This window comes from Idiotropiscis lumnitzeri, chromosome 11 (genome assembly GCF_059441095.1).
Source record: "Idiotropiscis lumnitzeri isolate Australia: NSW breed Sydney's pygmy pipehorse chromosome 11, RoL_Ilum_1.0, whole genome shotgun sequence".
In the NCBI taxonomy this organism is placed as follows: domain Eukaryota; kingdom Metazoa; phylum Chordata; class Actinopteri; order Syngnathiformes; family Syngnathidae; genus Idiotropiscis; species Idiotropiscis lumnitzeri.
The window spans coordinates 14249393-14266229 of record NC_142401.1 but is presented as its reverse complement, the minus strand read 5'-3'; the positions used below and the strand labels follow the sequence as shown (position 1 = coordinate 14266229).

Sequence of the window (16837 nt, the reverse complement as noted above, 5' to 3'; positions counted from 1 at the left end):
CTCGCTTGCTCTCTCTCTCTCTCTCTGCCACTTTCTCTATGAGTAGGCGGGGCATCCGACATCCTCTCATCAGCATCACTAGACACCATTTGCCCCCCCTTCTATAACCACCAATACTGCCATTGTAACAGGTTATTTGATCTAAAAGTTCCCCATTGAAAATCATAAAGAAATGCATTTATTCGGCCCAAAGTGGGTTGCCAGGTCAAGTCCTAAAATACCCTCATTCGGACAGAATGCATTAAAAAAAAGCGTTAAAAAAATCTACTTTTGCAAAGACAATAACGTTTAGTTTTGCTTTGTGGTTATTCATGTTGTATGCGTTATTAATATGTGTGTGTGTTTGTGGGGGGGGGCGTAATCCACACATACCCACAACAATGACCAATCAGAATCATAATTAAGCAGGAACAAAAAATTAAGTAAAAAGCAGTCGCTTTGCTTTTGTGTATTCTCATTGTCTATTTGTATCCACTCCCACGCACCTGCCCGCAGCCTCAGGTCTGCGGACCAAATGCTGCTGGAGGTGCTGAGTACAGTCTTAGGGGGTCGCGTCTTTTCTGTTGCCCGGCCTTCTCTCTGGAATGAACTCCCATTGAATGTTAGGCAAGCCCTCTCTCTGACAACTTTTAAAACTTGTTTGAAGACACATTTTTATTCTTCAGCTTTCAACTCAACTCAGCATGAGACAGTCGCTGTTCTGCTCTTCGTCTGGTATCTATTGTATATGTGTTTATGTGTTTTAGTTTGTGTTCTAATTGTCTGCTAATTTATATTACACCATATGGAAAGTGATTTGTTACAGCTCCAGCTGTTGTGAAATGCGCTATATAAATAAAGTTGTATTGAATTGTATTGTATCTTATGAACTGATTTGCTTGCAAACAGACAATCAGAGTGATCAAATGTTACAGACGGTCAAAGGCATTTTGAATTTTGGGTGAATTGCTCATTCCATCAAATCATATGTAAAAAGCTCAATCACATAAAGACTCTTCTCTTTTCCGTAGGTTTGTTCCTCCTTGGGTTATGAGAGTGTGTGCGAGTTTGGTATATGTGTTTTGTTGGGGGTTTTTTTCTTTCATAAAACCATGACTGCGGATGGTGTCATTATTTCTCAGCCAAGTTGTTTGCTTGCTGTATTGTGAAAGTAATGATTTTGATTGACCTTGACTATAAGAATGGAATGTTCTTGAATTAAAAACTGATTATTTTAGGGTTTGAATTCTAATCAACTGTGCATTATTTCTTTAAATATTCAGTTAATCTACTTTTAGCTGGATAAATAATTTATGGCCACAATTTAAAATATATAAAACTCCAAAATAATATCAAACATGATAGTTAAATTTGAAGGAGTATCTAACATGTTTGCGCAGAATGCTTAATAAAGCTCTTATAGTACATATTATTACGTACAAGTGCAGGCGCACCACTCGTGGCGTTATAATGAAGTACAGTTATAATGAACCAAACAGAAGGGGGCGGAGCGACAAATCTGGCAACCAGTTCGACTGGTTGGTTTGAGTGTTTTGATCTTTGGCACCACCTCGTGGCTACTTTTGTTACAACTCTTATATGTGAGAAAGAAAGTAACGTTGGTTATTTTAATGATAGGGCAAAACACAAAAAACGTTGAATTGCACTTTTGATAAAGACTAGCCCAAAAGTTTTGGGATTTTTAAAACTAAATCCGTTCGTGCAGGTCATGGCTACACACTGCGCATGCGCAAAGACGACGCTATGCTTTGCGTTTGATTTACCTACCAAGATGAGCCGACTTTGTCGTTTGCGGACAGTGGCGCCTTAACAACACCGCCAATGCGCGACGAAGTCGTTGGAATCGAACGTACAAAACTGACAGATGACGCCTGCGACAACATTAGCCTAGGAAGCGCCCGTTATTCGCTCGGCTCTTGCCACGGTTGCATTTTTGTCACATTACGAGGCAGCTAATCGACAAATAACACACATTGTGCCGTCTTTGGTGTAGTGTTGGTATCTCGAGTTGCTTTCACGCACAATGGCTGACCCCAAATACGCCAATTTACCGGGAATTGTAAGTGTCTGTTTCTTAGCAGATTAGCCTAGCTTCGGCTAAAACGACTCCCTTTTGCTAACATTGACTCCGCTGTTTTACTAGCCTTATAAAGAGATGTAAATAGCAGGAATGTAGTATTTTACATCTTAAATGTTGCAATTGTCGTGATCTAAAAGGCATTATAGAGGAAGGAGTAGACAAAGTTGTATCGTGTTGAAATGAGCCGGGGCGTTGGCCAGGCTTGTCGTGTGTTTTGGTTTTAATTGTTGTCATTTTGTTGTTTCAATAGGCTTTTAACGAGCCGGATGTGTACGAGACAGGTGACCTACCAGAAGATGACCAGGCTCAGTTCGAGTCCGTAAGTTGCTTGCTTTAAAATAACAATTATAATAGTCAATTGTGAGTCTGTTTTCAACCTCATTACGTCATAAATTCGACAATCAGAAAGCCCTTTATTTTTATCTATTATTATAACGCTAACTGATAAATACATTACCCCCTCCTCCTCCCACCCCCCAAAAAGGTGTTTGCATTTTAAATTGGGATAGAATCAATGTAATGGACTTTTCATTATGGAAGGAGTTATTGGAACTAATATTTATTGGACAGCCTCTACCATGACCATAAATATTGTAATATTGTGTTTCCTCACATAGTGGCCTCACTCAAATCCACAATTCTGAGCAGAATATATACCTATGAATTGTTCATAGGTTTGAATGTGAGTGTGAATGGTTGTCTCTGTTTACTGCTACTGACTGGCTACCAGTCATTCAGGGTTATAATACTTTACAGCTCATACTTACGGCATCATTTTACCATTTCAGCTTTACCGATGCCATGTCTTCCTCAATAGTGACATTGATTAGAACACATGGTGGGCAAATAAGTTGTTTGGGTGCAGCGTTTATTGACTCACATAGACAAAACACTCAGCAATTAATTGCAGCATGGCTCCTATTAGAGCGGCGGCCACTATTTGAGGAAGTCATTACACCTATTTGAATCTGTGATGGTTAGAAATTAGAAAGGTTTGTTGAATTTACATCGTTTTGTGTTGTTTCCGACTGGCATGGTTTTGGGGTTATAAACTCTAAAAAGGGCATTTTGACAGATTTCAAATGTTTGGACTCTCAATTTGAAGAGTTTACACCTAATTGGCATTTTCCCTTCTATGTCGGTCTTCCCCTTCCAATGCCCTTGTTGTTTTGACTCTAACCCACCTCTCCTCGGACCCTAGATTTTGCAAGTAAGATTGACCGTGTTTTATACTCCTAGTGGGCTTCAATGCTGTGCTTTTACTTGCATGATTTTTATAATCACACTTCCACTTTACCTGTGTTGACTTGAAGGGAATTAGGAGATTCAAACTGTTAATTACAGGGGCTGAATTGTTTTGTTAATGTATCTTTCTATTTTGAAATTTTTTCAGAAAGATAGGATGACTTGCCTTTTTGTCTGTTCAAAGAAAGGAGCGTTTGTACTCAAAACTTTATTTCCCACCCCTCTCTAAGTTGTCATGCTGTCTAGCAGCTGCTTCATGGCTAACCTCACTCCTCGCTCTGCCTAACTTGGCTGTTTAAAGGCCTCCAAATGCTCCACATCTTAATAGCACCATATCTTATTAGCCTGATTGCATGTGACACCTCACGCTTTATCAAACTATATACAAGGTGCGTCAGAAAAGTTGCAGACCTGTTGTCACAAAATGGCAAGTTTTCAAAGTAATCTCTTCAGAGTCGATGTCATCTTCACACACTCCTAGAAGCATTCTTTCAGAACTGACAAATGGTGAGTGTATTGTCAGCAGGCACGAGTTGCCCCGCCACAACTTTCACCTCTGCTAAAGCACTGATTAAAGCAAACGCCGCAGGATCGTGCCGATCTGCCCCACATTTAAGAGGGGGGGGGGAATCAGTTTGGGTTTGAAACACGTTTTGTGACTATATTCCTGGAACTTTTCTCACACACCGCTTATGTTGGGGTGCTGAGAGAAATGTGGCAATGTTTTTCAAATTCTGAGGAGGTTGTGTCTAAAATTCTGTCTTACAATGTTTCAGTTGCCATATGTGGTGATACTAAAGAGGGTCCTCCTTGGTTTACAACAGAATTCAGACCGGATTTGTATGCATCTTGGAATGCAAAGTAGTCTTAGCCCTAAAATACATTCATGGAGTTAAGTCATTATTACTATCCAAAAAGTACGACATGAGCTTTTTCCCGCTGCAAATCAGTTCCATACATGTCTGGACTGTTTTAAACCGAGGACACCCTTTATACTTTTTTTGATGGATGCACTGTAGAAAGGCTTAGCATAGAGAGGTCTGTAATTCCACAAAGCTTACGGACTGATAAGGACACTTTCTAAAACTCCATTTGGTGAACAACAACATGTAAGGCCCATCACGGGTCATATTTTAGACATTGTATGCTTTTATAACATTTGAGCTTTGAACAAAAATAGTGTATGCTTCTTAAATTATCCATCCATTGATTATCTGAGCCAATTTTCCTCACGAGGGTCCCGAGTGTACTAGACCCTATCCCAGCTGACAATGAGCAGTGGCCAGGGTAAACCCTGGACTGGTTGCCAGCCAATCGTAGTGCACACAAAGACAAACAACCTCTTGCGCTCACAATGATACCTAGAGCCAATTTTAGTGTGACGAAAATCCATTAAATATGATATGTGCCTGGGCGAGGGATGTGTAAACGCGTAGATGGGATATACCCGCCATTGTGAGCTTGACTTTAGCAAAACACACTCGTGATGTATAAACGATTGAATCTGCCGAAACAAGTTCAACACAAGCAAAACTTTGATACAGTATATATTTTAACACAGCCATATGGAATATATGCCACTTGACATGTACATAGACACAAATGAATTCCCAGTTAAGTTGGAATTAGACATTGAGAGTCGCCATGCACATACTGTATAAATGTGCTCCACTTTTGTATATGAGAATGCCTTAGAAAAACTTTAAGATTTCCTGTGTGGGGTATGCTGCAGTTACCCATGACCATGCATTTGTAGTGCGTAGATTGTAAGAGGACCCCCGTCCACTTCCCCTCACCTCACACTGTCACAACTGGGACAAGAGAGAAAGAACTGGAGACATCTTCGATGATTTCAGGGTGCTCACTGAAGCAATCACTGCTTTCTTTCTGATCGTCTTTCCCTGATCCCAGTCAGCTGATCCTGGTCTGAGTGTGTGTGTGTGTTTGTCTGAGTGTGTGATAACCACATTAATGCGTGTTGTCTCTCTCTCCCACCCCGCAACCGTTTTATGCTCTTTCTAACTCTCTTTGGAAACCCAAGGAGCTGGTAAGAGCCTGACTAACCCTCCTTGTCACCATCCCGCTTCCACCCTCCCTACATCCGTTAACCTTCTGAGTGTCGCCTCGTTTGATATTGTCTCGTCAGTCGGTGGTGTCGTAATCCAGTCTTCAGTTCATCAACATAATTATTAACCAGTCTAAATTATTGGTTCTTTCTTCCATTCACATTTCGTAGTGTACTTTGTGTTCCATGACTTCATAATGAGTTCAACATATCGAAGATGAGTTTTAGTGCGACACAGCATTTTAATTCTACTGAAATCACCAAGGAAATCCTGCCTCAAACTAATCTGCATCGTTTTAATTTTGTTATTCATTTATGATTCATCCATGACAATCATTTTAATTTCAAAAGAAATCTGTCTAAAGGGATTTTGTTGGGTGGTGGTGATCAAGTTTAACTGTCAGTTTTCATTTTTTATGCTATCATAAATACAGGGGGTCCTTGGTTTACAAAGGTTACAATGTTCATTCCTACTTTGGAAATGTAACCCAAATCTAAACGTATGCAAGAATGCAGCGTCCTGTCCATCACGCAGACACACAAATGCAGAAGCTATCATTGCATTCCATAAATATAAAACAATCTAGTCGACAAGTGAGCTTCACAAACCAGTTCATTGCATGGTTTTCATTGCCTCAAAATGTTTTTTTTAGGTGTGCAGTAAAACACAAATGATTATTTTAATTTTTGATTAAAAAAACTTTTACACAGTAAAATCAAATGTTATTTTGATTCAAAACAAAGATGAACAGTCAGATATTATGGAGGGCTACAAGACTTGGAGAGTATTTATTGTTGAAGCTTAAAATGTGAGGATTTGGACAATTTAAAATAAAAAAAGGGTATACAAATAATTATCCAAAATAAGTGTTGATTAATTTGATCATTGATTAATTTTAACCGTTGCAACTCTAGTCTGGACCCTGGTAAACTGAGGACCCCAAATACATATACAACTGACTTTTGTTCCCCCAATAACAGGAGGAATTATGCAGCGACAGTGTGGAGAGAATCGTGGTCAACCCCAACGCTGCTTACGACAAATTCAAGGACAAGCACGTCAACACTAAAGGACTCGGTCAGCTTCTACCTTATTAGTGGACCAAGAAAGTCCAGCAACTGCTCCATATTTTGTTTTAGACTTTGTTTTGACTATTTTCCATGCTCTCCTTGCTTTCATTTGCACAGACTTCTCAGACAGAATCAGTAAAAGCAGAAGAGTGGGCTATGAGTCTGGAGAATTTGAAATTGTGAGTATCGTCTGTTCGGTACACGCCTATGATTTTGTTCGGAAGGCATTCCATCGCAGAGGAGCAATGCCTCAAACAGGAGTAAACCAGGATTTTACCAATTTAGAGGTTGGCTTTTAACATGGAACTTAAATCTAGTCGAGGAAAATACTTTTCAGTGTTATCCTGATAACATGGACAGATGATTTCTGGTCAAGGGAGAAGAGCTGCATTGTATGCCTGCTTACCACAAACCAAAATGTCTATTTTTTTTAATATGATGCCTTAACCTGAATCTTAACTTTTCATGGAAATCCCTTTGCAACCATAATCTGTGTTCTTGCCTTGTTGTGGTGCAGCTGGGAGAGGGCTGCGGCGTCAAGGAAACGCCCCAGCAGAAATACCAGCGCCTGGTAAACGAGATCCAAGAGCTCTGTCAGGAAGTGGATGCCATCCAGGTAGCCTTTCACACGCACACAGACCAATGTTCTTGAATTGCAGCCACTTATTGGCGTGACACGGCTCCAATGTTGCACCTTGATTGTGTTGCCAGGCCGTCACAAAGGAAAGCAACGCAGAGGAGCGCCTGACCCCGGTGGTCCTCGCCCAGCAGGCGGCCCAGCTCAAGCAGCATCTGGTTTCCGCTCATCTCGATTCGCTGCTGGGCCCGCAGGCGCACATCAACCTGGCGGATCCGGATGGCGCGTTGGCCAGGTGAGCCGCTCCACATGTTCACCCTGCTGGTCTTTTTATTTTTTGGGGCTTGCTGTGCTCATGGCCTCGAATTAGTTTTCATACATATAGTTGCTGTGGATATTTTTACTACTGCATTAGCATCGGTTGGCTGCGTCTCCTTCCTCAGGCGCCTGCTCACACAGCTAGAGGCGGCCAAAGGCGGTCGCAGCTGCTCGGCAGGAGACAGTAAGGTGCCGGTGTCGGCCAAGGGCCCGGACGGGGTAGTCCTCTATGAGCTGCACAGCAGACCAGAACAGGAGAAGTTCAATGACTCTGCCAAGGTAAAAAAAAATAAAATAATACATTTGAATTGCTCTTCACGGCGACAGAAGACCTCTTCGGGTTTTTTTTTTTTTTTTTTGTATGGGTCGATAAACAGTTGATAATGTAAAATTGCACATTGATGATGATGGTGGAGGTGATGTTCCCAACAACCAGTCAGAGCCCAAGACAATAAAAATCCAGCAAGTCTCGTTTGATGTTCACTATTTTTATGTACCTATTGACTTTGTGCTACGTTTTAATCATTTGTTTACAGCAGCAGTTCTCTAACGTTTTAGACCAGTTACCATCCCAAATAATTCAAATACTACCATCATGACCATCATTAAAGTACAGTAGCGTAGTAAGCCCAGGTAGGTTTTATTTCAAGAATGCACTTTTATGACATTGTAAGCCACTGTACATGATAGTTTTAACACTGCACCAAAATATTGGAAGATACAATACTGAAATAATGATTCAATGAAGATGTGTGAACAAAATAGAAAAAGATTAAATGAAAATATATCGTCAGTTAAAGTTAAATACTACTGAACGAATGTGCTATACTGGATTTAAAAAAAAAATGCTACTATAGCATTCCACCCTGTTTGACTGTTTAATTCGGTAATGATTTTTCATTTGTAAATTAAAGCAAATTACCCACAAAAACGATTACAGTGCCGGCAGGGCCATGAACGCTGAACCACTACAAACTACTGTAGTAATGAAGACGTGTATGTAATTGCGCTACCTCATTCTGTCTGTAGATGGCAGAATTGGAGAAGCGTCTGGCAGACCTAGAGATGGCTGTTGGCTCCACATCAGACAAAAAGGTACTGGCACTAATTTGTTTCGACTGCTTCCTTTTCCCTCACTCGCTCACACACACACTCACATACAGTGTATTCATGCTCCCGTTGCTATGGAACCATAACCTCCCACCCTGATTTATTTGACTCTCTTTAACCAGCTTTTATCCTTGGCGTTTCCACTATAGGGTCCGCTGAGCGCTGGCATGCAAGGAGTCAGTCTCACAGTGAGTCGTCCACTTAATTGTGTCGTCATCACAATCTATAACCAAAGAACGAGATCACACTTCAGAGATGACATCATTTCCTGTCACAATTCCTTATTAACTGGGCCCTTTTTTTTGTTCAGGATACCTTGGAACTCCTCCAGGCCAGGGTCAGTGCACTGGACTCTGCTACTTTGGATCAAGTGGAGGCCAGGCTGCAGGTATAGTTCACACTTGATGGAGGTGTGCAAACATTGTGGTCAGATCATTCAGACATGACGAAAATCAAGAATAGAAGGTAAAACAGATCATTTTGGAAACAAATTTATACCGTGTTCAAATGCCAGGTTGTTGTGATATAAACACCAAGTTAAATATTATTTATGTCATAATTCGAGAGGGGAAGCAAACAATCAACGAAAATTAATTGGTTGCAAAAGTCTACACACCCTCATAACCAGGGATGTGGTTACATTCTGAAATAACTAGTTAACTCACGTTAAATGGCGATCAATACAATACAACTTTGTTTATATAGTGCATTTCACAACAGCTGGAGCTGCAACACAGCACTTTCCATATGGTGTAATATAAATTTATGGGAAATTAGAACACAAATTAAAAGACAAACAGCACATCTGACCCCATTTAAAATTCCACTCAATCCTAAATAAAGGTTGGACATTCTTATAGACTATTCCTGAGCAATATGATTTATTTCATGTGTAAGGATTTTTATATACTAACATGAAAAATAAAGTAATAATAATTGACACCACCAATAAAGGTTTATAATTGCCTATATGTGCCACACGATTTTGACAAAGTGCGACTTTTGTCTAAATGAAGCTCTAAAAAAGCTCCACGAATAGTTGAGAGATGACTACATAAAAGCATACTCACCGAAACATAAGAAATCACAATTGTCATCATATGCAATTATCTAACATGTGCACAATGGATTCCTCCATTTTAGAGCGTACTCGGAAAGATGAACGAGATCGCCAAACACAAAACGGCCATCGAGGACGCCGACACACAAAACAAGGTTAACACTTGCTTCACTTTAAGTTTACTGGCATGTATTTCAAGGTTTTGTTGTTTAAGATTCACTGTGTTTGCAGCTGTCGCAGCTGTATGACACGGTGCAGAAGTGGGAGGCCATGTCGTCCTCCGTGCCTGAGGTGGTCCAGAGGCTGGTCACGGTCAAGGAGCTGCATGAGCAAGGTGATGAACTCACGAGACTCAACAATGCTTGCAATATTGCTAACGCGCTAGCGTGGTGTTGCTGGGAACCATAGTACTCATGGGAGCTCACTAAAGGGGGGTGTATTTCGGTTGCGGGGGCAGGATGGTTCCTAACGCGTAGAAATGTCGTCATTGTATGTAAACGGAGTGCAACACTTGAAAATGGGCGAATGATGATTGTCACATCTTTTTAAAATGCATCAAAGTCGGAGTAGGTTTGATTATTTCATTGTAAAAGAAGCCATTTTTTCATGGATTTTTATAGGGTACCTTTTTGAGGTTTTAATGGTGAAACGAAGCAATATTGTGAAGTTTGATAAATATCTTGTGTTCCCATCTTTGTGTCTGGCCTTGTATTTGGCAAAACAGGGCACTAGCAATCCCCCTGGTTAAGTTTAATGCCAGGCGCCATGGTAGAAAGGGATGTCACAAATTGAGTGATACGCCAGATTTATTTATTTTTTTTTTACTTATACCTCAAAAACACGATCGCTGTTCGTTAGCCATACAACCACCAGATCCCTTATCCATTTGATGGATTACCAATAATACTTTTGCCGGAGATGTGTAACATCCAATTTTACGATGGTAAATGAAGTGGACTTTTATGGTGATTTATCTACTCCATAAATCGTCCACGGCTCTTTGCCAAGTTTCAAATTCTTCAAAAAATTTTGAAAACATGTGGAGCATACGCGTGAATGACAATACAATATCAACCTTTAGAACATATGTCTGCGTGTGTTTGCTTCCATTGTGTCAAAGGCCGTTGGCTCCCGCGAGCTATTGTAAGCAAGCTTTCATACAGAGGTGGCCAGATCCGGTCCTCAAGAGGCCCTTTCCAGCCTGTTTTAGATGTTTCCCTCCTCTCAAATGACTTTAGCAGGCTATGAGACTCCTGATAATGATCCATGATCACAACAGACTCTGTTGTGTTGGATGAGGGAAACTTCTAAAACAGGCTGAATAGGGGACTATATGACTGAACTTGGGCATCCCTGCTTTAATACTGCCAGTGTAACCAAAACGAGTTTGGATGCAATTTTTCTTGATTAACGCACATGTACTTTTTGATCAGCCAACTAACGGTACCCTTTAAGATGAGCCTTGAGCTCTCACTTCATCAGTCAAGATGACATTTACTGTACACTAAGATATATTTAGATTTTTTTTTTCACCGTTTCCAACAGTTCCCAGGTCTCTTCATAACATTTTTTTCCAAATAAGCCAAGGATCAAAGAATTACAGAACACTTTAAACACTAGCTGTTGGCAGAGTGGTACTACGCAGCAGTAGTATCGCGTCCAACTACTTTCAGGATCAGCAAACCAGAATTTCTGTATTGACAGAGGAATAACTACACACAACCTGTCTCGTCTGACAGTGTGGAAGAAGTGAAGATTTTATTATGAGGCTACAAAGGATGAAAGGGACGACACATCATAAGCATGCATGTGACAAAGTATTACATCATAAACATATACGTGACAAAGTAAGGACTTTGAGAGCACATCTTTAACACCAGCTTTTCTTGCTGGAATCAGCCTGTTTTGAGAGGCAGGCCATGTGTCATGCAAATGAGCGACTGCTTTCCCGAGCCCATATACTACCGGGCCATTGGCGAGTACAGATTACGTTGCAACAACGAAAGCAGCTTGTACCTAGGGCAGCAGAGGCCAAAAATCGGAGGAGGGGGGACCACCCATAAAAACGATATATTTTTCACTCTGAGGCAGCACTTTATACACGACATCAAGGGTCATTCTCTCCGGTCCTTGAGGGCCCCTATCCTGCTTGTTTTAGGGGTTTCCCTCCTCCAACACACCTGATTGGAACGATCAGGATTGTTGTCACGCTTCTGTGAAGCTTGCATATGAATCAAGTATGTTAGAGTGCAATTAATAACATCCAGGATAGGAGCCCTTGAAAGACCCGAGTTGGTGGGCCCTGCACTACATTTCGTATGTGGCACATGGGCAAACACTAATTTTCCCCACAAACACCATTTTAACATCAAAATAGCAAGTCTGTGCCGCATATCAGAAGGTGTCGCTAATTTGCGCATCCGACAAGTCTCAATACAGCTCTGCTTACCTTTTGCATATGACATGATAGCAGGGGTATTGCAGCCATGGGGGATGTGAGTAGTTTTGACCGTTTAGTTGCTTGCTGATCTTTTCATGGACAAGAGGAGGATACTGTATGGGGTCGATATATGTGTACATTAGCTCAGATCGGTTCACTCACAGGCACGTTTTCACAAATAGCAGCTGACAAAAGATTTACTTGGTTGTTTAATTCATACTCAGATGCACATATTGGTTTAATAAAAGACTAATATTATTACAGTGTCATGCTGAGTAGTAGTAGGAGTTTATTCATTTGTGTCTGCATGACTGCATTTTACAGTGCTGGCAAAGGCCGTAAATGAGCAGCACACTAAATTGGATTCCAGCATGAAATCATGATGCCCAAACGGCGTCATAGTTTATATTTAATTATGCCATTACTCTGTTTATATTAAGTAGTTTTTCAGCGGAGGCTGTAACATTATTCATGGGGAAATATGATTTGAGGTTCGAGTAAGGTCACGGGATGAATTATTAAACTGTTATCTCAAGGCACCATTGTATGCATACCATTCAAAGGTCAATGTGCTGTAATACGTTTCCTTTCAGGAAGATTTTCCATGAACATTTTTGTTTTTGTATGTGTCACAGCTATGCAATTTGGCCAACTGCTCACACATCTGGACACCACTCAGCAGATGATCAACAACTCTCTGAAGGACAACAACAGCCTGCTGACACAGGTAAGGAACATCAGACACACACAGCCCCGCACCACCCCATTGGAGGACAGCCGAACCTTTTGTGATGGTGACTGCCCAATCCATATCCAGTCACCCAGTAATTAAAATATACTCTCTGACAGTGTCAATTTAACGCCAGGCATTAGCCTCATTTGTAAAGTCAGAATTTTACATTTAGCTTCTGTGTCAGATCTAAAAAAAAGTTGCTCTTCCTCGCCTCAAATCCATCCTCTTTCTCGTTTGCTCACATCAGGTCCAGCAGACGATGAAGGAAAACCTGGTGGCCATCGAGGAGAACTTTGCCACACTTGACCAGAGGATGAAAAAGGTGTCCAAATAAAATTGGATAAAAATAAACATGGACAAATGAGAGTTCCACATTGACTCTTTTGACCCGCACTCCTACCCGCCGTCTCTTCTTCCTACTTAGAACTGCTCTCTTCCTCCACCTTTGCCTTCTTCTCTTAAGCGGAATGTCGGGAAAGATTGAAAACAAGACCAAATTTCCTCACGCTAATTGAACTGTTTTTATTTTAATTATTAATAGAATTCAAGATCCAAGATGAGACTGGATTTGCACTGTATACATGTGCAATTAAGTGGTTCACAGCATTGGAAAGATACATTAGAGATGTATATAAAAAAATAAATAAAACTTGGTGTGGCCTCCGAAGGAAAAATGTTTAAATATACCTACATTACCTTATTTGTTTGCTTGTGCTCAGTGGGTCACTTGTATTTATATTATGACCGGGGGATAGACACCACACACAATTTCAATTTGCTTTGTCATTGCCTATAATTCAACTGTATTGTGGTCATAAAATCTGATCAATAAAACAGATGAACTCAACTTGATTTTTGTATTTAGCGTTCTTCCAACAACTGTTATACTCCTTGACAACCCATAGGTGGCAGCATAGCACTTAGTAAAGGACCTAATGCATATATCTGGAGGAAAACCAGCCCAACTCAACTTTTTTGTTTGAAGCATGTTTAATAAAGGAAGTCGGACCTTCGGGGTATTTCACTGCTGCAGTAGAGAAACAAGGGCGTGTCCTCACTGTACATACAGCGTGCAGTATCGTTTGTGTCCTCATCTAACGGGCTGCCAGACCATCTGCACTCAATTAGATCACACAACACAACATTGTTACTGTAAAGTCAGAGAGGGGGAATGATGATGAATAAATCTGGTTTATGAGTCTGCCTAAGTATTGGACAATTCCAATGCTAAATTGTTCTCAAGACTACTTTTTTATAACCAATGTTGGTGCAATCTTGACACGATTTCCGAATCACCATGTAGCTGTCGTGTTGAAAAGCAAGCAAAATTCAAGCTGTTTTGCTTGAATTTTGACAACCGTAAAATCTCCAATGCATACCAAAGCCTTGCACATGCCTGATTCATAAAAACAATTAAAATGACATATATATATATATATATATACATATATATATATTAAGTTTAAATAAAGGAATCTACATTGTAAAGAAATGTAAAATATCCACGTTCAGAGAAACAAAATTAAAAACAATTTGAAGAACGACATTACAATATTTGGTGGGAATCACATTCAAAGAGATGTTTTTTTTTAATCCACAGAAAAGAAAATATATTTGCAAAAGAATAAATAAATCCACATGGGAAAAAATATTTAATTTTTTTTTTATTAGAATCCGCATTAAATATATGATTGGAAAATTATGCTAAAAAAAACTTTTTGAAAATAAATTGTTATTGTTCTTCAGTGGCAAATCAATCAAACTTTCATCAGCATAGCAATGGAAATCCCATGCGTTCTCAAGATGGATCCTCAGGGCAACACGCGCAAAGACAAAAGCAGTGGCCCTAAAATTGAACCCCCCAAAAACAGTTAAGTTGTAAATCATGGGTTACAATACTTAATTTTACAAAAACATTTGAAAATGGCCTGATCTGGTCTTTTTCCTACACCAGATAAAGCCATTTTTCATGTTCTTGCTTTCCAACATGCAACAGAAAGCACTCAAAATGAAACAAAGACTTCAGACGTTCACTTTATGAGGCCATGTTAGACTTTGGGGTTCATTCTATCACCACATTAGCAGCTGTATCACTCCGTCTCGCCTCTGAGCCAGGATGCTTTCCGACAGCTGCCGTGTGTGTGCATGCCCGAGTGTGTGTTTAGGGGGGTGAGTGACTGGGTGTGGCGTAAGTCTTGACCGAGGCAGTGTGGTGCTCGGCTGGAAACAGGAAATGGAACTTGCTGCAATGCAGGAAATCCTCGGGCTTCTCAGTTCAACACATCTTAACTTTGGGTATCCAATTGGATGTCTTTTACTTTTGTTTTATTTTACAGTATCAAACTTATTTTTACACTTGTGTCATTTCTAGAATGTTACAATACTGTTTTTTTTTTGTGGGGTATGTAAACATATGTTTGATGACAGTTTTACCTCAGAGTTGATAGTGTTCAACTTCTTAGGTTGCACAGGAGTGTCTCACTTTATTTGATGTTTTATTAAATGCTGACTCACACTAATTCCTGAACTGTAAATGGGTTATTAAAACAATTCTTAAAATAAGATTTTACAACAGTTTGATCCTGGAATGGATTCATTGACATGACAGCGTTCAACTTCTGAGGTTCCACATGATGTAATTAACATTGTTATTGGTTCTATTGTACATCACTTGACGAGTGTTTGCACTTAGAAGGCATGCTTCAATGTTACAACTTTGCACATACGGTTTTATAAAGAGTTTGACCCTGTAACAGATTTATTTACACAACTGTGTTACTTCAGAGTTTTCACAGGAAATATTTAATTTCATTGGTTTGGCTTAACAACACCTTGTGGCAGTTTATTATGATGCAATATTACTTAAAACATAAGGACTGAGTTTTCGTTTGCTTTTGAACTTATTCATTCACTCAATTGTGTTCAACGTTTGAAGTTCCACAATGGTCTTTCATTTGCTTAATTGTACAGGACCAACATTATTTCTACACTTGTGTGGCATTTTGAAACCCTAGATTACGTAAAACATAAGGTTTAAAGACACTTTGACGCATTCAACTTCGGAGGTTCCAAGAGATTGTTATTTTTTTATTATACAGCGCGAGCGACCAACTCAGTTTTACTCTTGGAATGTGACAACTCAAAACAAGGTTTTAAAATGAATTCATTCATTTGCTCAATTGTGTTTAACTTATAATATTCCAAACAGCTCGCGGTAAAATTCAGTCACAAAGCTGTTGTAAAATGAAATGAATTACGACCAAACTGTCCTAATACAATATTTTAGTTGTGTTTTCTCTATCGGATCACATAGTGGTACTTAATCAAGTGTCCTTTTGACTTGGATGTCACACGGAGATTTAATAATGAATGAAGTAAACATCGCGTGTGACTGTTAAACAAATGGAAATGATGCAAGCTCAGTTGTAAACAAGGTCTCGCTAATGAAAAGAGCTTTTCCTGACAAAGTCAACAGACAGCCGGGTGGAGGTGGAGGGAGCTTGGGTGTGGAGGTTAGGGTGGAGGGTGGTGGGGGGGTGTTGGGGTTGTGGCGGTCCAAGTGTGCCGAACTACTCAGCAACAGCCACCCGAGCCGTGACGCGTTGCCGGTGCTGTAAGCCGGTCCTGGAGACAAGTGTTTGAGCTCGCGATTCGCTGCTCGCCGCTGTTGCTATGAGGGGGCCGCGCGCGCGCGCCGCCGCGGCTATGTGAACGCGCACGGCTTTGGATTTGACTGGCGCGCACCGGGTTATGGGGTGTGAACGTCTTGTTTACGTGACGCTTTGTCACCATAAATGTCGGATAAGTTACTTAAACTCTTTGGCACGCGTGTATGATGTAACGCGACTATTATCCGTGGATGTTTATTCATCCAGTTGCTATAAATAACCATGCGATCAAAGGGATCATTTGTGTAATCGCGTTGATAATCACATAACTAAACAGGCAAATTATGATTGTTAATAGCCCTGCTAGCATAGGTGATCAACCTACGGCCCGTGAACCGCCACATCATTTACTCGTGTTCTAAAACCAAATAAGCAGTTATCAAATCATTTAACCCACAAATGCTACACAACAATAAACATTTGTCTGATTGTTGCATCATAATTTTTACAGCCCTGGGACAATTGCAAGT

At 40.3% G+C, this 16837-nt stretch overlaps 1 protein-coding gene across 1 annotated transcript; it reads left to right on the top strand.

The window, feature by feature from the left end:
* Positions 1-1767: 1767 nt before the first annotated feature.
* On the top strand, positions 1768-13546 carry dctn2 (dynactin 2 (p50)). Its single transcript, XM_088309555.1, has 14 exons — positions 1768-2059; positions 2331-2399; positions 6372-6468; positions 6579-6640; positions 6979-7077; positions 7173-7333; positions 7482-7635; positions 8386-8451; positions 8616-8654; positions 8777-8854; positions 9610-9681; positions 9758-9860; positions 12602-12693; positions 12947-13546. Exons 1-14 carry the CDS (start codon positions 2024-2026, stop codon positions 13031-13033), a joined length of 1215 nt encoding a protein of 404 aa, XP_088165681.1. The 5' UTR covers positions 1768-2023; the 3' UTR covers positions 13034-13546.
* The last annotated feature ends 3291 nt before the right edge of the window (positions 13547-16837 follow it).

What these genes read in the sequence shown, in the direction of transcription:
- dctn2 (XM_088309555.1), top strand. Translation starts at nt 2,024, where the DNA reads ATGGCTGACCCCAAATACGCCAATTTACCGGGAATT. An exon ending in CGTCAACACTAAAGGACTCG is followed by an intron (nt 6,469 to 6,578) that starts GTCAGCTTCTAC and finishes TCATTTGCACAG; the next exon opens with ACTTCTCAGACAGAATCAGT. An exon ending in AGTTCAATGACTCTGCCAAG is followed by an intron (nt 7,636 to 8,385) that starts GTAAAAAAAAAT and finishes TTCTGTCTGTAG; the next exon opens with ATGGCAGAATTGGAGAAGCG.